The following is a 22,347-nucleotide window of genomic DNA, read 5'->3' as shown; positions in this document are numbered from 1 at the left end:
AATTGGGAATTCCAATTTCTAGTTCACCGAAAATCAGGCCACAGGGTTATCCTTAAAGCGTCTCTGTGTTTCCTCTGTAGAGAAACCACTAACCTGAGCAAATAGCGGCTACTGCCTTGCCTTCTACATTGGTAGAGATCGTAAGCAGGTTTGACCTCAGCGTTATCATTCAGCTGAGCAGTGCCCAGTTTTTATTGTCCTTCTTCTGGAATGAGTGCCACAAATTATTTTCTAGAACAAGTTTCACCAAGCATCCGTGTGTATTCAGTTCCCCCAAGAGATCTAGTTAACTTGCAGATTTGAGATTATTTACGGGTGCTAGGAGCCCCTGATCCTATATCTCTAATAAACTCTTAGGGTGTTTTGGGCAGCCTGCCTTCAGATCTATGTTTATACACAAAGCAACATTAACATGCATCTTTAAGAGCATTTGCTAATCAAACACACTTGACCCAATGTAAACAAGAGGTTGTGTTTTTTTTTTTTTTGATATAAAACACTTTCTATATCTATCAATCACATCTTTTTTTCCTGGAGAGATAGATTTCTCTATTCTTTAGTATTGCTATTTTTTTAAAATGTGGTAGTGATAGTGGGGTCAAAGTTATTTATCTTGAAACCAGTCACCCAACCAGTGACTGTAAGGCTCCAAGGGGCAAGTGTGTGCTTCTGAACCAGCTAGAAATAAGTCCCTATTTGTCTTTAGCTTATACATCACTTCTGTATAATTGCTGGCCAATAGCTTATCTATTAAGATAAAATTCCATGATTTCATGCAAAAGCGTTATTATGATAAGTCTACAAGAATGCCAACCAGACTTAGGGCATGAACACTTTTCAAAGTCTTACATTCCTACAACCTTAGGATCCTTGTCATCCACCTTAAGGAAAGCCTATTAAGTGACTACATCACTGAGCATCTAAGATGTTGTCTCCAAATATCCCTACTGGGAGGTAAGGACCAGCAGGAAAGAAGTAATCCCCATACACACAAAACTATCTCAACACCCAAACTGAGAGAGTGGAACTCACTAGCATTTGCATTTGTGTTGAAAACATAGCCATCCTTTTTGTAGGGAACATTTGCTGTGATTGAGGAACACAGTAAACTGGCTGGATCCATAGGAAGAAACAAGATGAAAATAGTTTCCATCTGATCTTGTTTTTTTCACTCAATAGCCATTGATCGAGGCTGTCCAGCCAAGAACAATGAGACAATGAGCCAACCATAGTTTTATTTTTCAACCATATTAGATAGAGTTGCAGCTAAGTTTTGTGATGCGTTTCAGGAATGGCCAAGCATCCATATGGAGTGACTATTTGGCAGCATGGCAGCCAATGAAACCAGAAAAAAAGGAGACAAATTATCAATTTTTCGCTCCCAAATTACCCTAAGAAATTAGATCCATTTTCAGTAGCTTTGCCTTCCAACCTTTTCATTCCATGAATCACCACCACCTGCTGCCAAACTAAATAAGTCTATGAACAACTGGAGACTTTAATGGAAAGAAATAGAAAACTCAAAATACGTAGGAAAATTTAAGCTTCCTCATGGAAGACCTTCATGGAAGACTGGCAAGGTAAGAGTACAGTGACTGTGTCTTACACACCTTTTGCTTTGGGTAGCTTATATCAGTAAGCAATAGAAAATGTAGTAACTAGACAACCAGCTGACATTAAACTGACTCAGGAAAATTACCTTTTCACCTTTGCTCTTTCCTTTGAAGCTCCAAATATATCAAACTTCTAAGGTTTAGGAAGCTATCTTTAGTATAATGTAGTCACACTGATGGAGAAGAAATGAGACCCAATGAGGTTGGTTCATAGAAACTGGAAGAAGTGTTTTCAGAATGAAAGCACTTGGGAATTTCCATGACTATTCTCATTCACTAACCAGAAAATGTGACCTAGTAGCTCATGGTGGGGACTTGGACTGTAGTCACCAGGACTATTTTACGTGAGTTTTTTCAAGGTTCCATTTAATGTGCCTGCTTGCTCAGGACTTTCTTGGAACTGGATGTGGATGACAAGGTTGCTTTCCCCAGCAGTCTGCTTTAGGGCTTGGTGTACAGCAGGTTTTCTCTCATTCTTGGTTCTCTGGATCTGATTGCTGTGTGGTTCTTCATAGCTCTCCAACTTTTCAGTTCTGTTTGACCAATAGGACCTTATTATGGTGTTTGCTGAGAAAAGGCCCTCCAGCTGTGCTATCTGTGTTTTGAGTTATATGCCAAGGGTTCACTTCCCTTGTCTATAATGGATTCTTGTAAATGAGTCGAGAAGAACAAGAGAGTAGAATGGAGTATAAGGTAGGGTTTTCAAACTTGATAGGGCATATGAGTGAGGGTCTGGAAGGCTTTGAAAAGTCTCTTCTGCCTTAGTCTCGAGAGCTCACTTTTCAGTGGTGAGGAAAACCTCAGAGTCAATAGCTCAAGTGGACCTGAAGACTGAATTCTTCTCTCTTCAGTCTCGACATACAATGATAGTAGAAACCGATAGAAGGTCAGGGGCTTTATTCTAGGGTTGGGAAGAATGAACTAAATTTTGGGGTGAGGTTTTCAATATCAAACCACGGTCTTATTAAGTGTCTCATGCTGGCAACTGTGGTGGCCAGGAAAAAGAAATCTATGGACATTTAGTCTCTGTTTTTCCCTCAACAAGCTATAAAATAGGATGAAAATCCACAGAAACAGTAGCCAATACTTCATTGTGTGCCCCAGATGTATATTTTCAACATCAGATCTGTATCTCTAGAGATGGCATGTAAATCCTCTGAGATAGAACAACCACCTTGCTATTGGTCCATATGGTGACAAAACTCATACTTTTGACTACATTTAAGTCATGCTTAAGCAAAAAGATGCTTTGTAAATCATTGTCTAAGTCAGACAATGATGAAGAAAACATACTTTCAATGGGCCACTTGAGAGAGAAAAATGCTTTTCAGATTAGAAATAAATCCCCTCTGCTGAACACTATGCTTTGAGGCTAAGCAGAACTCACTAATAGCTGACTGAGGGAAACAGAGATCTTTTGCCTACGCGTGCTGCTTTAGTGACTACCTGACTACTTCCTAGAGAATAAACTCTCTCAGCAGCCTCAGTGTGGTAACATGATACGCTTTATCTCATTCTTGCTTCTTCCAGTAATTAGCTCTTGGTCCTTCTAAAGACAAAGAAATAGGTGAGAAGAAGATCTCAGTGTGCCATTATTTTAACTAAGAAATTCAAGGAGAATACATGGCTGAGCTAACTTTTCTAGATTATAATTATTATAGAAAGTTTCGCAGAGATTGGAGGTCTGAAGTAAATTGTCAGCAATGAGTAAATACAGAAGGTAAAGCGTCTCCTTTACTGTGTTAACAGTGACACACCTGGATAGCCCTTTTAGTTTCGGATGCCCTTCTGTGGCTGAGTCTCAGAACAGTTCTGAGGCATGATATTTTTATTCACATTTTATGATGAGAAGTGTGAGCTTCAAGATCAGAGTGACTTCCCCAAGACCACAGAGCTGTGTGGTAGGGGATATGGGTCAAACTCAATGTGCAACTGCTGACTTTCTGGACAATGAGTCTGATGATGCTCAGCTAGGAAAAGCATAAGGGAGGAGACAAAAGGTCTTTTACTTTGAACTAGGCCTTTCACTAGTGAAGGATAGAGACTTTATTTATTGTGGGTCTAAGAAAGGAACAGGCATAGGCACAGAGGCAGAAGTAGCCAGCATCCTTTACACTGGCTTCATGTGATCTTGATCTAACTTCTACAGCCTACAGATTTGTAGTGGGCCATTTCTTTTTGTCCTCACCTCTCTTACCAAAACCGAGTGAGTGGGTTCTATAGCTGTAAGGCAAAAAGGAAAGCCTGCGAAAGCTTTTGAAAATAGCTTCTAGCAAGAGCTGTATATTTCCATAGAAAAGGTTTCCTAGCTCCATTGACTGTTCTCATTGCTTGACCCAGGCAACAGGCTATCAACTCCTGAATCAGTGACCTAGGCCTGAGCCCATAATCCCTTCATTTAGAAAGGCTTCCTAGGTGGTGTGTTATCTTTAATTTTATGCATGGTTTTGCTCCACTTTGTTAGTTATCTCTCTTCTAGATACTTTTCTAGTTCAGTAGTTCTGAATTGGGGGTGATTTAGCACCCCCAAATATATTAAGCAATATATAGGTTTATTACAATGGAAGAATGGGACTCCTGGCATTGGTAGGAGCCAAACATACTTCTCTGAGCCTACTTTAATATACTGGACAGACCCCTCCTTTTGGTGGAAGTTACCAGACCCCAAACATCAATATTCCTGCAGCTGGAACTCCTATTGCTAGTAACATTGCCAGGAAAAGGAAGGGCTGTATGAGAATGAAGTATGATATCAAAACATGTTACCTGGTTTCATAAATGGGCAGAGAGGAGGAATGAGAGAAACCAGCAGAGTCCACACATCAGTTTAATCCTCAGTTTTAACTCTTGTTCTCCTTTCCCCCGGTTTCATTGGATAATCAAAAGTTGGCTCCATGTGGCTGGCTCTGAACAGACTTTCTAAATTGCTTGTTTCTGATGAAAGACCCATTTCACCAGGGTAAATGGCACAGAGGTAGTGCCATCTTCCCAGAAACACAGGATTGCCTGACAGTTCTTATGCAGTGTAACCAAACTTTAGCTTAAACACGCCCCTCAGGCAGCCCTTCCTCGTATCCCATAAAGGGCACAAAGAAGGAAACCATCAGAGATTCATAGAGTATCTGCTTAAGAGTCTGAAAAAAAAGCAGGTGTGTAAATTTCTTTTGGCATGAGACAGAGAAATTAAAAAAAAAAAAAAAAAAAAAAGCTGATCCTCCAATTCAGGAGGCTGAGGCTGTTTCCAGGAACACACAGCATTGTTAAAGTCATTCCAAAGCAGCTCTACAGAAGTTGACACTGGAGAGAGTAGCCAGAGGACCATAATATACAATAAAAGTCTAAAGTACACCGTAAGTAGATGTCAATGCGCAAAGCACATCTGAAGGCATTGTACTCCATGTCTACAGGCAAGCAAATGTCTCTCATTTCTAGTATTTCTGCCACAAGGGAGCAAATTGTCAACTCTCAGGTGTGCTTATTAGCAAGCAGGGTTCCCCTGGGACTGCTCGTTTTCGTGAACTTGACTTGAGCCCGCCCCCGCCCTCCTGCTCATTTGAAGTTCCCAGGTAATTTCACACAGGCATGATTGATCATGCTAAGCAGAGGCAGGCTGCACTGGGATTAGAGAACAGAACCCACACATCTCCTATTCCTCTAATTAGCTATGTGACCTTGAACACATCACTTCTCTCTGGGTTTCTGTTTTGCGTTGGGAAGATTATTTCTCAAAAGTTTCCAAGCTTGTAGGGGCTCTCAATGTCCCTTCCTTTCAACAATCAGGTAGCTTTAAAAGGGAGATATCGATGTGTATATTTGATCAAGTATCCGGTTTTTAAGTGTCTTCCTGGGCATTTCAGTGGAACTTCATTTTTCCCTTTGAAATGGAAATTTCTATTCCTGCAGAATGCTCAGAAGAACATTTAAAGCAAAAGGTTTTAATTTAAAAGGCTGTGTGGTCTCTTCTGGGTTGCACAATTTCCCTTTGTGTCTCTGCTTCTGCTGATCAAATATTGCAAAGCCATTAATTACCTTAGGACACATACTGAGGGCCACTCGCAAAGGGTCTGTTGAATTGCATAAAGCAGTATGCCAGATGTAAAGCAAGTGAACGGGTTTTCTCGGGTTCCAGGGTTCAGTGGAAAACTAAAAGGGGCAGTTATGCCAAGAATGAAGACCTAGAGCTTGCCAAGTGCTTCTTTAAATGGCTCTAGCCAATGTGAGACTAAACAATGCATTAAATAGGCACACAACTCACTACAGTTGGGGAATTGCATGTCAAGTAACAGCTCTTTGCTGTCTTAAACAAGGTCTCACATATAGATAAAAACAAACACAACTCCGAGATGTTGTCTCCTCAGTCTGACAGCTAATGAGAGGTTTGAACTTTCCAGGCAACCAAAATAATTCTTTGGGATATAAGAGCTTGTGGGTAGGTGCTGCATGGGAGCAGTTACCAGGCTAACAGCTCAGTGCAAGCAGGGTAATTTGCCACCATGGTTGTCAAGGACATCTGACTAGAGAAAAGATCAACACCTCTGTAGCCTGTTAGTGAGGACAATAGGGAATCTCCTTGGGAGAGACCTTGTGCCTGTTCTTGGTGTGTCTGGATCTGTGCCGTGGGTTTTGAAATCAAAAGAAAGGCTTCTGAAACTCGATGGGTCAAAAAGTGAAGCCCACAGCTTCTTGTCTCCATGAAATACACTCATTTGGTCACTTATATTTTTTTAGATGCCCACAGAGATGGGATTGGCTCCTAAGGGGTGCTGGCATGGCACACGGTATCTGGACAAGGTGTTTGGAAGAACATTCAAGCTGTACAATGCTCAATCTCTTTTTTGGATCTTAAATGTCTACCTGCAATTGATGATGTGTGATCTTCTCACCCTATGGTCTTAAACAGCCGGTAGAGATATGCATTGTACAGACAGAAATCTTGTGTTCCAACCCACCAGCTATTCCCACTTTTATAAGGCTCTCACTATATATCTGGTCCTTCATTACCTTTGACAGCATTTTCTTGGTACCCACAAGAGATGTTTGTTCCCACTGAATAGCCCCCTGGTAATTCTTTGAGAAAAAAGAAAGCCTTTCAAACGAAATGCTGCAAAAAGTTAAATATTTGAGGTTTTCTGGTAGAGGAAGAATATGAAACTTGTGAATGATGGGTGAGGCTCCCCAGAACAGAGGGCATCTTGGGTCTCACAAGAAAGGGACTGTGTACTATCTGGGGGAGTCCTATGAAATGTCTTGTACAGCAGCTATCTCTCATCAGAGGAAGCTTTTCTTCTTTACTCCAAGGAAATTTTCTTAGCAGTTTCTCGATGGTCTCAGAGGTAAAATACAAGTTCATTATATGGATATGCCTACTCCCCACACCCCGGGGGCCTCATTTCAAGAAAATGTTGAAAACCAACTGCTTTATACCAGGGGTCTTGCTTCTTATTTTCCAGGGGTTGACCAGGGTTTAGGAAACACTTCCCTAGGCTACAAAACTGTGGGCATCTAAACAATACAAGTGACCAAATGAGTGTATTTCATAGAGACAAGAAGCTGTGGACTTGGCTTTTTGATCCATCAAGTTTCAAAATCTCCATGCCTTTCATTTCACTTTGTGTGTATGTGTGCATGTGTGTGGTGTGTCTATTCTGTGTATGAGCACAAGTGTGCATGCCATCCCATACGTGTGGAGGTTAGGGGCCATCCACGGGTGTAAGTTCCTGACTTTCACCTTGTATGAGACAGGGTCTCTGGTCACTGTGTATGTCAGACTAGCTGGATTGCAAGCCTCTAAGGGTTCTCCTGCGAATACCTCCCATGTCTCTTTATTGGGACACTACAATTGCAAACTTGCATCACAGCATCTGGCTTTACATCTTCACATTTGCACAAGTGTGTCTTACAGAGCATCTTCTCAGCCCACTTCTTTGTCTAATGCGCTAACCATCTCTGCCTGTCAAAGTAGGGATAAAGACAGAGGAGGAGAGAAAGTAAACATGAGACAGGCAGATCACTCTTCTCATCATTTATACGGACACTGTGCACAGAATTGTTACTACTATTAATTGTCTCAACAATGAACTGTTTCTGCCCCAAGCAGAAAAAAAAAGTGAGTCGATAACTATGTGGATTTTTCAGATCTCTAACATTTTACAGCAAATTCTGCAACCAAAGCTTAGATGAGAGTAGATAGATGGACTAGCTAATTAGCATGGTGTGATGTGTCAGGCACCACTCTAAACTAACATGCTGGAATCCCTCAGCTCATTCAACCCCAATATCAACACAGTAAGGCAGGTCCCATTTTACAGATAAAGAAATTGAGGCACAACATGGTTAAGGAGCTTGCTCAAGGTTTCCCGCTCAGGAAGTTTACAGAGCTAAGGTTCAGCCCTGGATTCTTGTCAAAAGAGGCCACAGTTTTGGTCTTGAACCTTTCTTCTCCTGTTTATAGTTCTTTGATCCAGGAGAAGACAGTCTTAATGAATATTAACATGTCATAAAATTGAAAGTTATTTTCTAACTTCACACAGAAACCTTCATTTTTCTTAGTCTCCCACAGAAGTCCTCTTGAGTGTATTTTAAAAAGTAGTAGCAAAAATTTGAGGGTCAAGATAAAAGCCATATATATATATATATATATATATATATATATATATATATATATATATGTATATATATTGAATTAGCTCTCTGTACTAATACAGAGCAAGGTTATAAGGTCAATTCCAATGTATCAATTTCAAAGAGAATTGTTTTTCTATAGGCAGTGACCATGCCCCTAACTTGGACCAGAACTAACACAAATGCATGCCTGGAATTCCCATAGGGGTGCTATGCAAGGAAATGCATATGAATGAAGCTCTAAATTCACACTGGCCCAAAGCTAGTGGAGGGTGTGTGTATCTCTTAACCTATGCTGTTCTTTCGCCAGACAGGCTGTATCTAATAGGATGCCCAAAGGCTTGGGGCGGATTCATAGGGTTCTGTTCTGAGATAATGAACAGATTTGCTCATTGCTCCCAAAAGGCAAAGCAGGGTGAACGTGTTTGAAAGATGAGCGTCAGCAGATTGTCCTTGATAACAAAGGGAAATGACAACCTTAGGTTTATGACCTGGGACTTTGAGGTCATGTCTGAATTTCTGTTCTGTCTTTGGAGACCTAAAGCTCAAACTGAAATAAAACAAAGCAGCTGGCTCTTATTTCTTGAAGTGAGCAGATTGGCTTCCTTTGGGGACCAACTGAAATGATGTCAAGAAGATAAAAGAAGTTAAATGTTCCTCAGGCACTAGTTAAATCCAGGGCTCTCCCTTCTCCAATAGCATGAATGCTTGTTGCTTGCAACCTAGACGTCAAGTCTGTTAAAGTTAAAGGTCATTTGCTTTAACAAAATCCCCTTGTTTTATAGACAAGGACATTTCAGCCCAGGAAGTTTAAATGCCTGCCAAAGTCATATAAATAATGATTGACAGGTCTGGAGGTAGTTTTCTGAGCTCTGCATATCAAAGGAAGAAGTTCGAGTTTATAATAATAACCAAAGCCTCGGAAGGTTTGTGCAATCAATAACAATGAAAGCTAATTGCAAAGTTTCACTTAAACTCTTTTAAAACAGTATGCTTTAACACATGAAGAATGTCGTTCGTTTATTCAGATCTGTTCCTAATAAGCATGCACTGGAGGGATGTTTTACAAAAGCCATAAATCTGGGGTAGCTGAAAGGGTATCCAACTTTCTTTTCTAATTGATTTACTTCTCTTTCCCCCCAGACTGCCCGAGGTAAAGCATATACAGTTTATTTAAGGGACTGTTTATAGACTCTTAAAACTGAAAAGGACCCCAGAACCTCTCTTTCTTCTGGTTGTTCCTAATTGAAACCATTCGAGATGGTTGGTTGTCTGTCAACTTCTTAAATACCTCAAAGGAGAAAAATTCCAGAAGTTCCCAAACAGCATGTTAAAAATGGTTTCTCGCCATAGCTGTCCAAAATTATACCTATGGCAAGCATAACTTCTTTCACTTTGTTTTACCCACTGGTGTGCTTCAGACAAAACAGAGTTATAATGGGGCGGCTGTCCTCTGTGTGGGTTCCAAGAAATCAGTTCATTCGGAGCTCTTTGCTGGTAAGCTTTCAGCTTTACAATGGCACTGCCCTCCTCACAGAGCCAAAGGAGCATACGTCTGATTGACATGCTCTCTCTCTATGGTACATGGGGAAGAATCCATAATTAGCTCTCCACTGGATCCGTCATTTTTAAAAATGTCTGGGGAAGCCACATTAATTTTGGATCAACTGCTCTACTTATGCTGGAGATGTATTCACAACAGATCATCCAGGAGGTTGTGTCTGCTGTGCTTCCACCGAACTTGGGCTGGAAGGGTGTTGTGAGCTCGTTTGCAAAACTGGGTCAACCTACCCAAAGCAAGAATTAACAAAAGCAAAACAACAACAACAACAAAAACAAAGCAAGCAAACAAAAGACTTACTCAGAATAATTCTAATAGGATTCAAAACCCCTTCTTGTTAAATAAGTTTGTGTTATCCATATATAAATAAATAAATATAGAGGCAAATTTCTTAAATATCAAATCAAAATCAGACCCTGCCTTCCACAACTGAGAGAAATATATACTTCCAAAGTGGAGTTGAACCTGCTTAAAGTAAAAAAGGTATGGGATCAATAAAACTTTGTAAATAAAAGCAAAATCTTGTAAATGTCAACTGGGGGGACAGAAATGTGAAGGGTATTCTCCTTTAAAAGGTGCTTCGAAGACTGTAAATGCTTAGTGCTGACTTCCCCCACTCAGTAAATCTTAGGGGATGAAAAGGAAACTCAATAAAATTTGTTGACAACAGTTAATGCCTGTAAGAATAATTGGCTCAGGAAGGAAACAGACCATGAGAGTAGTAGCTTGGAGATGGTCAAAGGACATCTTCTAAGTTCTTGTTGGTATACATACATTACATTCTGTGAGGAAAGCCAAGCAGTTTCATCAAAATAACTGGGTAGGCACGAGGTGAGAAGTGTGTTCTAAAGTATTTGGCGGTCATAATCCTTGGTGGTTCTTACTGGGAGAGTCCCACAGAAGCAGTTCTATTAAGTTTTCCTTGGATTCAATTTTGCCAGTCCAAATTAATAGATACCAGCAGCTACTGTATCACTCAAACATTGAACTTGACACTGATCTTCAAAGATAAATAGCTATGGCCTTTGAGGAGTTCACTTAGAGGGCAGAGCCTGGCAAAGGCCTGTCGTGAGCCATGGGGGAAGATTCAGGAAAAGCTCACAGAATTGAACTTCTTTTTCCAAGGTTATTTTCCCTTTCAGCATATGATACACACACACACTTATTCTAACCTCTGACTAGACTGAGTTCTTCAGAGGCAAGGTCAGTCTCTCAGTCATCTCCCGGCCTCTCATTTATACTTGTTGTGCTACCACATGACATATGCCTCTCCCCCTCCCCCCCCCCGTTTTGAAGTAAACTAAAGAAGTTTAAAAGGATCGGCTCTTCTCATGTAGAGAGGAGTTGGCCAGACAGCTGTCAAGAACACCTTCATGGTCAAGGAACAAGGTGGGGCATGGGATTTAGCTTAATTTCATGGGATTCTATATGGCTGAGTGTGATTTTAAACACTCTTCATGGCAGAATGCTCAAGAGCACGTGTTTCACACAGCCATTGTTTTGAAATCCAGAACCCTGCTGTAAATATCAAGTGGCTACATGAATTCTTTTCATTTTAAGTTATTAGAACACAACTGAAACACATTTACTGAGATTTGATCCTCACGGTGATCAAATGCAAAAACCCTTCCAGTCCATTAAAATTGATTTCTGTTGCCAGTGTTCAACGCTCAAGTGTCTGCGCAGACACATATAAGTATTGCCCAGTTATCTAGAGCTGAGTCATCATTTCTTGCCTTAGTTTTCGTTATCTGATACAAACATAACAGGCAGGGTCACATACCATGCATGGAAGTCCGGAGTACATCATGGTGGGTGTTACAATTCAACATGGCGCTACCCAGAAGGCCCTTGCACAAGTGCCTTGCCAAGGGAAGACAAAGTCCTTGGGAATTGGAAGTAAGAACCACTTATGTTTTCCAAAGAGAAAACATGGCTCAATTACAGCCAGTTATGGAATGGTCTTGATTCATTGTACCATTGTGTTCATGTCTCATTTCACTTGGTATAGAATGTTCTTAAAGGTGAAACAAGTGTGGTAGTTAAAAAATATCACCCACCCAACGAACTCATTCATTTACCCTGCACCAGAGAACTAGACGGAACTGTTCTATTGCCAGAAGAGTAAGTGAATTTATTCAAATAAAGGACTGGCAAGGAGCACAAAGTGGAAAATTTCCCATTCAAACAGCTGAAAGCGTGTTCGACTCCGATGATATCCTGCCAAGTTGCCTTTTTTATTTTATTTTGCCAAAACCATGGTAAATACACATTACCAGTCTCCTTAGTAGTTCCCTTCATAGTTTCAAACTTATATGAATAAACTTTTGCCTCCTTCTTACACACACACACACACACACACACACACACTACCACACAAGACACAACCATTACCACCTGCCTCAAGAGAGACTGGCATTTGGCGAGAAGTCAAGAGAGACTTCAAGAATGTGAATCATCTCAGGAGCTATGCAGAGCCTGAGCTGTGGAAGGGGGGTTCACTGAGATGATCTGTCTGCACTTGAGTGAGAGGAACCCTGGTGAATGATTCATGCTCAGGTTCTAGGAACTCTTTGCACTTCTAAAGAAACGTACAGAGTTCCCATTCGCCTTTCAGTTTTTCACTGCATTGTAATATACTGTGAGATGGCTGTGTGTGAGGTAGATTTTTTTTCTTCAAGTGGTCACTCCCCTTGGTGGCCATTGGCATACAGGTGTGTGTTATTTACAGACGTTGATTCCTCTGTCTCCTTCCCACGGACTGCTGACTTTCTGATTGTCTGAGACCTACTTTTAAGATACGTGATGCTGAATTTTTCAAAGACTCCTTTCTAGGTGGATATAATACCCAGGGAAGGACTACATCAAAGGAATGTAATGACAAAAGGAAGAAAAGAAAGTATCAAAGTCAATCTGCATGGAGGGCATATTGATAATGACACCACAGTGCACAGTCAGAGAAAGAATATGTACTTACAAACATCTCTTGGCAAAGATCACCTTTTGTCCACTCATGCTGGCTTTGTGTTGCCTGGAGATATCTAATTCATCATCCATTGAATTTGTTTCTCAAGTTCACATGAATTTGGGGTACAGGATCCTTACCATTTTCATCCATTGAATTCGTTTCTCAAGTTCACATGAATTTGGGGTACAGGATCCTTACCATTTTCCTCTAAATTACAGAACACTCAAAGTAATCCTGCATGCCCTCTGTATGTTTATATATCTGCCCAAATGTCTAAGAACAAAATCTGCAATATTCTAGTGTTATTCTGCCTCATTTCTTCATTGGGAGGAACAGGAGAGTGGGGGTAGACCCTAAAATCTGGAAGAAGGCCCCAGAGGAAGCAGTTAAAGGCAAACTCTTAAGGAAGAAAATTCGACCCTAAATCTCCCAAACCTGCCAAAGCCCCACTGAAGTGTTATGCATACTTTAAGGTAATGGATCTCAGAGCCTGGGGATAGCTATGAGCCATAGGCAGTCATTCCGTTATTCACCCAATCCCTGCAGTTGTAAATCCAGAAAACCATGTACTTCAGAATCGTGGTAGGTAGCACAGAGAAGAGGGCTGGGAGGGGGTGGGAGAGCTACTCACTGAAGTAAAAGCCCCTTGGTCCACACACGAACTGAAGAGCATCCACCAGCTCAGCCCCGCAAAGGGTCTCTGGTCCAGCTGTGGTGGAGCTGGTGAAGGTGAGCAAGCAGAGTGCCAGGTAGAAGAGATGTGAAGATGACATGATGTGTATCTTTATCTGTCAGAGGGAGAAAAAAAATGGTCAGGTATCCTTGAGGGCCCTGAAAGGGTGGGGCAGCAATATGTTGATTCTCAATTGGTACTCCTTGTCATCATCCATTAAAACTCTGTCCTAGAAGAGCAGTGTAGCATGAAGGGTCCCCAAGTGTCCTAGTCTGAGCCTGTCTTGACATCGGACATACTATGGTTAGTCCCTTTACTACTGACTGGATCTTCGGAAGTTCTCCTGGGGCTTTTATAAATAGGGTAAAAAGACTACAAACATTTATTGGGCGACAAAAGCTGCAGTTATTTTAGTGTGTGTGTGTGTGTGTGTGTGTGTGTGTGTGTGTGCGTGTGTATGTGTGTGCGTGTGTGTATGTGGTGGGATTCCCATGCCAGTTTGAATTATCAAACTCGCTCAGCTTTGCACTCAAACTCTTTCAATTTACATACTCTAAAACCTGACGATCTCCAGATGGTACATATATTCATTATATTTATTATTGATCAGAATATTAAATTAACCAAGCCATCATCCTCTGGCCATAGACTAAGAAGATTTTACACTGGCCAGAACAGTATTACAAAAATTTATCTTTATAGCTTTTCAGAGAAGGAGAGGGAAGAAGGGAGGGAAGGAGGGAGGGGAAGCAGAAGTGGAGAAAGAGAGAAATATTACCTGTGAATGTTAGCAGCTAACACAACCACAAGTGGAAAACCAAACAAACAATCCCAAAACAGGAAAAACATGGAAGATTTAGGAACCCAATTGTCTCAAAAAGCATTGTGACAGAAAGGTGTGATCCCTCTCCTTCTATATCATGAAGGCCATAGTCTGTACCTCCATAACAAAATTGCTGGCTGATGGGGAAAGGCATGATGTCTTTATTTAATTAAAGATTTGTGTGAGGTGAGAACCTTCAGGAGAGAAAAAAACAAACCTCCACAATGGAGGGTGGGATGAGGTGGGCTTTCCCATACACCTTGCTGCCTCATTGCAATGGGGTGTGGACAGTGGGCAGAATTAGCATTAATTAGACTGAGGTGGGAAACCCAGCATGTCTTGCTTCTCCTGATTCTTCTATGCCCCTTTGTGAAGCATTCATAAATCCTGGGTATGAGATTTAAGATCCTTCTGTGGGGAGGGGCCAGTGACCTACCATCAGTCTGGGCAGGCAGCAGATTTCTCTCTGGCCAGCTTCTCTACTGAAAGTCATGGGAGGTTAGAAGCAAATGTCTATGTTTTATGGCTGCCTTGGGGAAGTGAGTTTCTAATTTCTATTCCTGCCTTGGGGCAGAGTCACAAGCAGAAAAATAGAGGGCTGGCCGAAGGTTGGGGAGCTTAAAAATCATTTCTCAAGCTTCAACAGGACATAAATGTAATCCTTGTATTCCAAGCTGCTCTCGTCTAACTCACTATGAGAGAGGTACACACTGAGAGTCATTTTTAAATTCAGGGCACTGGGCTTAAAATCTGAAAGAGCCTTTTCTTGAGCAACAGGAATTATGACTTAATCTCTGGGAAGCGTTCATGGACCACTCTTATCAACTTTATAAAAAAATCCACCAAGGGACCTTTGGTTGGCACAAGCTAGTCGATGGTTAATAGCCAAATGGCATCCCTGCCAAAGTCAGGATTCCTGGGACTCAAGTCTCTCTTCATTCTAAGAAGCAGGCAGAGACTATGATGACATTCCATTTTTCAGTATTTCTACTTGTGGAATCAGCATATACTTTCTTCCAGGAAGGCCCCCAAGGTGAGTGGCTTCACCCCTTTCAGAGACATAAGCTTTCAATATTGTGGAAAGAGTTACCAACAGGGTATTGGGTGAACCACCCTATAAAAGGGCTCATGGAGATATACTGGAAGCTATAATTTTTAAAAGAGGCTTTTTTTTTTAAACCTCACTGTTGAGGTGAATTCATTCAATCTCAACTTGTTTGGAGAATGCGACTCAGACATTTAGTTTATGGCCACTTCCCCTGTCCTGTGTGAGCTTTCCGCTTAATGGCTCTGTATCACTGGCGAATTTTGCTCAACTGTTTTAAACCCATTTTCAATTTAGTGGCTAATTCTTCAGTCTAGCATCTGGAGGGGTTGAGGAACTCCAAGCCTCTGATTCTTGATCTCAACAGGTAAATATTTAAGTAGCACTTACAGAGCGGCAGGTGATGAAAGGAACCCTCTGCTCTCAAATCATCAGGAACAGAGGACATGCAATTATGGAGGAGGTACATCCTCAGTTAAGCCCTTGGTACCTTTGCTCAGTAGGATTTCAGTATGGAAGTACTCCATCTCCATACAACCAAAGACACCAGATTTTCTAGAAGTGATCTAAGTGTCTAGACATTCCTCTTAGTTATAAAAAGAAGAAAGAGGAGCTCCCCCTTCAGTATTTATCATGGAAATTTGAAAAAAAAAATCCAATCCAACAGGGCTTCATGGTTCTTTGTGAAAGGGCAGGCTTGTAATCTCCATAATTGGTCTTAGAGAACACTTGCCTACACTCTGGCAACAGATCAGCTCTAGAATGGACGTTACTCCAGCAAACCCATTTCTGAAACACTGCCCCCTACCCCTGCTCAGTTTCAGATAGCGGTGAAGGCCAGGCACCTGCAATGGTTAGTTTGGATCAACTCCACAGGAACTGTTACTCAATCTCACAGCCTTTGTAAATTTAGACTGTCACAAGCTGTCCCAAACTACATTTTAATAGTTATTTTAAGGGATAGTGCATTTAAGTCCGGCAAGACCTATGTACTTATAGAATTGAAAAACTGAAAATTGCTTGAATCAATTTTTCTTTTCCATTCTGCATGGAATTATACTGAAAACCACCGTCTGATACATATCAGTACTTACACTCCTAGGACCTTTGGTGCATTTTTCTTTAGCTCAGAGACTAGTCCAGCACACTCACAGAAAATCAGAGCTTATCACATCATGGTTCCCAAACAGAAAACAATAACGGACTTGCTTAGGAGTTTTAAAAAGTCCAAAACAAGTCCCCCCATATGTTCTCCATTCCCCCAGCCCCTTATTTCATCAACCACAAGGAAAACAAGTAGATACAAGCCATAGGTGTAATAGGAAGAGGACAAGGAAGGGCCTGAGCAAGAGAGGGCCAAAAAAAGCCAATCCTGAACTCAGAACACTTCCCTCAAAGATCACTGACAAAACTACGTCTCCAAGGGCCTTTCTGTGTTAAACAAGTGAGGTATCAATTGATTCCAGATGTCTGAGCAACAACGAAAATGGCTGGTCAAAATGCAAGGGCAATAGTTGCAAGTTGGTACTCACTGGAGGTGCGGTCATTTTGGTAGGTCCCAGGTCGTTTACACAGCAGGTCAGAGTGGGTACTATGAGGCCGAGGTGAATACAAAACTGAGGACTTAAGAACATGTGTTGTTTTGTGGGTGGGGTTTGTGAAAGCATCTAGTTACATTCGGACACCCAGGCAGGTATGCTATGAGCCTGGGTAAACTGCCTTTTGTCCATTCAAACAATGAGCAGATAGCACAGCTGGGGGTTGGAGTCCATCCTTTCCCCCAAGTGAAGCCACTAATTTCCATTGTATGGCTCTCTATCTTGGCTACCCAGAATAGGGATCCGAGTTCCAGCTCCTTCCCTTCCTCCCCCACCTTCCCTGGCTCAGGCACTGGGAAATACCTTGAGACAGCCAGCCAGTGCCCTGTGTGCACCGCTCTATGCAGCTGACCTCTATCCCTTGAGCTACGTTTCAAAGACCACCACGAAGCAGCTCCCTTCAGCCATCTCCTGCTGCAAGTACAGGGAAAAGTTGAAGCGTATTGCTAGCTCCGTGTCTGAAATGTTCTGCAGACCCAGCACGGAAAGAAAGTTCATTTGGAGCCGATTTTCCAAAGGCGAAATGAATGCCTGCCGAGGTAACATTCCACAGTCCCTTTGGGAGACACCAATCCCAGCTGCCAGACCACACAGCGTATATGAACGCTGACTTCACTCCTGTAAGGTGGCTGGAGCTTGCTGGCATCTCACAGACGGCACAATTAGGTGCTTGACAAGGCTGTCTCCCTAAGTCCCAAAGCCACTTACTTGCCTAAGGACAGTCCTAGCGAGGAAGCATTTGAAAGCAGCACAGAAACGCTGCACTCTTTGACTGGGATCTTTTATGAATTAAGCCCTCCGGCAACTGCCTCCGAGGAGCCAGTGACAGCGGCTTAGAAGTGCTTGCAAATTGAAAAAACACAAGTCTGGAAGGATATAATTTTGCTGAGAATGGAAACTTGAAATAGGGCCAGTGATGGAAAGGAGAAGGCAGTGCACGGACGGCGTCTGCGGCTGCGGCTGCGACAGCGGCAGCGGCAGCGGCAGCGGCAGCGGCAGCGGCAGTGGCAGTGGCAGCGGTAGCTAGCAGCAAGCGGGCAGCTAAATTCACCTAAAGAGGCTTTACCACACCGAGTCAAACAGCAGAGCCTCAAACCGAAATCCAAGCCCAAACTCAGTCACGAAAGTCCCCTTCCAAAGAGAAAAGTTGGACAAGCAGCCGCCAGAATGCTCCTGCTTTCCGAGCACAGCGTGGATCTGTTTAAAATTTCTGAATATGCAAAGACAGCAAGTTGTCTAAGAGCTTTTACAGAAAAGCAAATTAAACTTTACTCTTAACTTTGACTTTCTGGGCAGAAGTGCAAAGAATTCCTGATTCTTGGCTCCAAAAAAAAAAAAAAAAAAAGCATTTTTTTTTTAAAGAAAGCTATCATCTAAAATGTAACTTTTAATCTGTGACATGCCTCGTTAAATAAAGTCCTGACAATTCACACACATACATAGACACAGACACACGAACATGATCTGAAAAAGCAAACGCTTGCACCTGTGAAAGAGAAGCACATCCCGAGTTTATATTCATGCTTTAGAGCCCGGAGCCACAGGCAAGATTTAAAGGAATCTCTTAAAGCGGCGGCGTGGAAGCCCTGTAGAAGTGGAGGGTTTAGCTTAAGTACCTTGCAATAGTTTCTACCCGTACAGATATCTCTGCAAATGCATTCATCTCCCAGAGCTCTTTTCACAGCTCCCACAGAACTGCACATTCAGCAATTTGTAAATAACTCCCAGTTCTGAAACAATGCAAATTCTAAAACGAATAACGAGTCTAGGCAGAAGAAAACAGTACACAGTTTAAATACAATTCTCCAACGAGTTCAAAAAAAAAAAAAAAAAAAAAGAAGAAGAAGAAGAAGAAGAAGTTAAGAGATATTTACCTTCAAGAAGTCACAGAGGCAGATCTTAAATAATTGAGTTGGAAGACTGCTCATTTCCCCCATCGCTTCTGAAGTACAAAGTCTGGAGATGAATTGGTGGGCAGGGATAATGAGGGGAAAAGAAATCCAGAGAGATGGGAGACGTTAGAGCAATGTCACATTTCAATTTTGAGGACTTTATTCCATTGCGCAGGCTCTATCTGCTCTGAATTTAGCAGTGACAGTGAGATTTAGCAAGCAGAAGAGGGATTTAGAGAAAATCCTCACATTTATCTACAAAACACAGACACTGTAGACAGGAAACAGCTGGGGGAACATTCGCCTTCTCTCTCTCTCCCTCTTCTGGCAAAGTTATCGAGTAAGGACTTTTTTGGGCACTGTGACAAATAACATCATACCTTTGCTTTTATTAACTGGAGCACAGAAGCGTTTTCTTCTCCCCCCCTTAAAAGAATGTGTGTTTCTGACAGGGTTAGCAGACGTTAAATACTGAGGCTGCCGTAGAAAATAGGATCTGTTTTCTGATTAACTTTCCACGGGGCTTGAAGGTACACTTGTCTGCTAATACACCTTACCAGGATTAGAGGGTGTAAGTGGGACATCGGAGCAATGCTATATTTTAGGGCGAATGCAAAATTTGAAAAAAAAACAATTTTATAAAAAAGGAAGAAAAGACCATCTCCAGAAAGCACAATGATGTTAACCCTGAAATGACCAGGGTAAACTAGATTGAAAGCCAGTTCTCGGGGGGGGGGGGGGGAGAAGGGGTGTAAGGGAGAGTGAGGGGGAGGGAAGGGGGTGACCCTTGTCCTAGTTGCCAAGTGAGGGGAATGATCTCATTTCTTAAACCTATAGATGGGCAGGCAGCAGTGGGTTGCCTCCCGTTAGGACACTGCATCATGCTTTGTGCAGAGAATCAGACTATGCTGAGCTCTGGGACAGATTGAAAAATAAAATGATCCTATTTTTCAACAAAGCTGGATGTCTGTCATCTCCTCGACCCCAAGGAAGCAGGATGGGAGCAGCACACTGTTTCCCACTGGCTGTATTCTTCTGCAAAAATGTGTGTGTGTGTAAGTGGGGCACAGTTGTGTGTGTGCGTGTGTGTATATGTGTGTGTGCATGCATGTGTCTGTGTGTGTGTGTGTGTGTGTGTGTGTAAGTGGGGCACAGTTGTGTGTGTGCGTCTGTGTGTATGTGTGTGTGCATGCATGCGTGTGTGTGTGTGTGTGTGTGTGTGTGTGTGTATTCCAAATAATACCAGCTGGCTAGCTCTCCAGGGTTATGATGTCATTCAAATCCCTCAACTGGGTAAGTGGCTGGCAGCATGGATCAAGCCGGCTGCTTCGCTATTTATAATGTATAAACTTGCCTTTGCCATAGAGAATCGAGTTCTGATCTTTTGTTGATACAGTTTGTACCTATTTCTCAGTGGTTTTCAGAGGCAATAGATAAGAAAGTGAATTATGAAAGAAGGTTACAAAAGCCCAGATTAGATGCTGCACTTTCCACGGATGTCTCTCCAGGTGTGCTTTCCCAGGGGAGATGGAAGTGAGCCAGACTTGCATCAGTCTCTGACTCTCTTGGGACTCTCGGGGGATTTGAACGTACTGACACATCAGTGGAGACAGAGGCCAGCTGGAAACTCCACACTGCCTCATTCTGCTGCCCCATGACTAGAGATCTGCTTGGGGAGGTGATGGTTGTCTTCAAATGAAATCAGTTTGGTTTTGCAAGGGGTTTGGGCTTGGTCCAACCCTCTGTGTGGTCAATACTTCACGGCGATGTTTACCTTTCAGACAGGAACATTAGAAACCCGTGAGGCTGTTTCAGTGGTGGGTGATGTTAGGTATCCATTGATGGAGACATCATGCAACGAGAGCACCTACTATGTACTGGATTTCATATACCTCTAGAGAAGCAAGAGGAAGCATGCAACAGGCAGGGAGAGAGACACTTTCCTGCTATATGTTGAGTATGTGAAGCGTGAAGACTTCTGAGTGGTGGGAGGGGGCAGCAGTTTCTCAGGGAGGCAGGAAGTGAAAGCCTTTGGAAATAGGAGAAGGAAAGAATACTGTGTGAGAGGCAATAGCTGGGAAGCTCCTGTGGGTAGGACGGACTCTGAGAACACACAGAAGTACAGCATCACCAGGTGGTCCTTCCAAGGCTGCAGTAATGGGAAATCCCTGCACATGCAGTAACCAAGGCTTCTGCTAACAGGCCATCCTTGAGTGCTTGAATTATGATAACTTTTGGAGATCGTGTGTGTGTGTGTGTGTGTGTGTGTGTGTGTGTATGAAGAGAGAGAGAGAGAAAGAGAGGGGATGGGGAGGGAGAGGAGGAAGGTGGGAGAGTGGGAGAGGGGAGAGAAGGGGAAGGAAAGGGGGAAAGGGAAGGAGAGGGGGAAGGGGAAGGAGAGAGAGAGAAAACAAATAGTCCATCCTCCTCTTTCAGACCTTAATGAGTATATTACATGGAACCAAAGACAAAGACCTCCTGTTTTCAACTCTTTCTCAGTTGAGAGTTGACAGGTCCTTGGTTTCTAAGTCTGGAGAATTGGGTCCAGGCGAGACACTCTCATCTACTTCTGGCGCCTTTTGTTCAAGCCGGTACTTTGACTCTCCTCTTTCCAACGCAGTTGTAGCAAACTTTGTCTGGATATATTCTAGAAGCTTACTGCATCTCTCCACATTTGTTACTCTGACTCTTGCGCTTTCTGGGCACTGTGCTGTGCTGTGCTTTGCTCTGCTGTCCCAAGATGCTATGTGGTCCACAGCAGAGACCACCTATCCCTCCACTGCTTTGTCTCAAGGGCTGCTTTGAGGACTGAACACATATCATTCCATGAGATACTGCACCCCAGCCATGCCGACACAGGGAATCACTTGGGTTTATCACCCCAATCACCCTTAAAAGATAATTGACTTTTAACTTATGTCCCAGTTTATGTCGCAGTCAAAGCAAACTGAATTTCGGTGCATCGTAATTGTCATCAGCTGTGCTGTGGTAACATTCTGAGGTGAACTATCGGTTTCCTATTAGAGTGGGGAGCAACTTCCTGAAGTGATTGCCACGTATTTCAAGTTGGAGAATGGTCTTTATTAGTAGGGAGGGTAGGTTGGCAATGAAGCAGGGGTCAATAATTCCTGGGGAAATGTCCATTTTCTTTGTAGATTCCAGGAGTAAAAGTAAAGGTGAAAGGGGCCTTTAATGGTGGGTACAGTGCCTGTTTAGGAGAGAAAGCAAGGGTGCATCTGTTGATGAAGCTCAGGTGATGGCAAAGTGATGTCCAGGGAGAGTTCAGGCCAGGAAAATCCCACTGGAAAGGAATATCCATGGTCATTGTGAAATTAGCGAAGACCTCTATAGTTGCCTGTCTGGAAAAAGAATCTAACGGATATGGGAACTGTGTGCCACAAAAATAGCTAGCTGCAAAGATGTGCTCATCGTGAGAGCATCCACTCTGGAGACTCGGATTCACAGTTTCACCTTTTGCATGTGTAATGCCTGTTGGTTATAAATAACTCTCCCCTCGAGCCTTCTACTTGAGTGGTGTATTTGCATAACACCA

The 22,347-nt window shown here is 42.5% G+C and overlaps 1 protein-coding gene across 14 annotated transcripts in view; it reads right to left on the bottom strand.

Annotated features, from left to right (window-relative positions):
* Nucleotides 1-19,289, bottom strand: part of Igf1 (insulin like growth factor 1) — a 76,486-nt gene extending 57,197 nt beyond the window's left edge. For 2 of the 14 annotated variants that reach the window (XM_076919883.1, XM_076919884.1), the window contains exons 1-3: nt 17,206-17,316; nt 16,837-16,927; nt 13,395-13,551 (exon numbers count right to left, since the gene is read on the bottom strand). In XM_076919883.1, coding sequence (XP_076775998.1) covers nt 13,395-13,551; nt 16,837-16,851 — 172 coding nt within the window. In that variant the 5' untranslated portion in view covers nt 16,852-16,927; nt 17,206-17,316. Of the gene's footprint in view, nt 1-13,394; nt 13,552-16,836; nt 16,928-17,205; nt 17,317-17,953; nt 18,099-18,388; nt 18,440-18,518; nt 18,668-18,776; nt 19,125-19,174 lie in introns of those variants that run through there. The other 12 variants (XM_076919882.1, XM_076919891.1, XM_076919892.1 and 9 more) reach the window with 12 other exon arrangements.
* Nucleotides 19,290-22,347: the final 3,058 nt, after the last annotated feature.

The sequence above is a fragment of the Arvicanthis niloticus genome, chromosome 22 (genome assembly GCF_011762505.2).
Source record: "Arvicanthis niloticus isolate mArvNil1 chromosome 22, mArvNil1.pat.X, whole genome shotgun sequence".
Lineage (NCBI taxonomy): Eukaryota > Metazoa > Chordata > Mammalia > Rodentia > Muridae > Arvicanthis > Arvicanthis niloticus.
The sequence above is the reverse complement of the archived record's forward strand: the minus strand, read 5'-3'. Positions and strand labels throughout refer to the sequence as shown.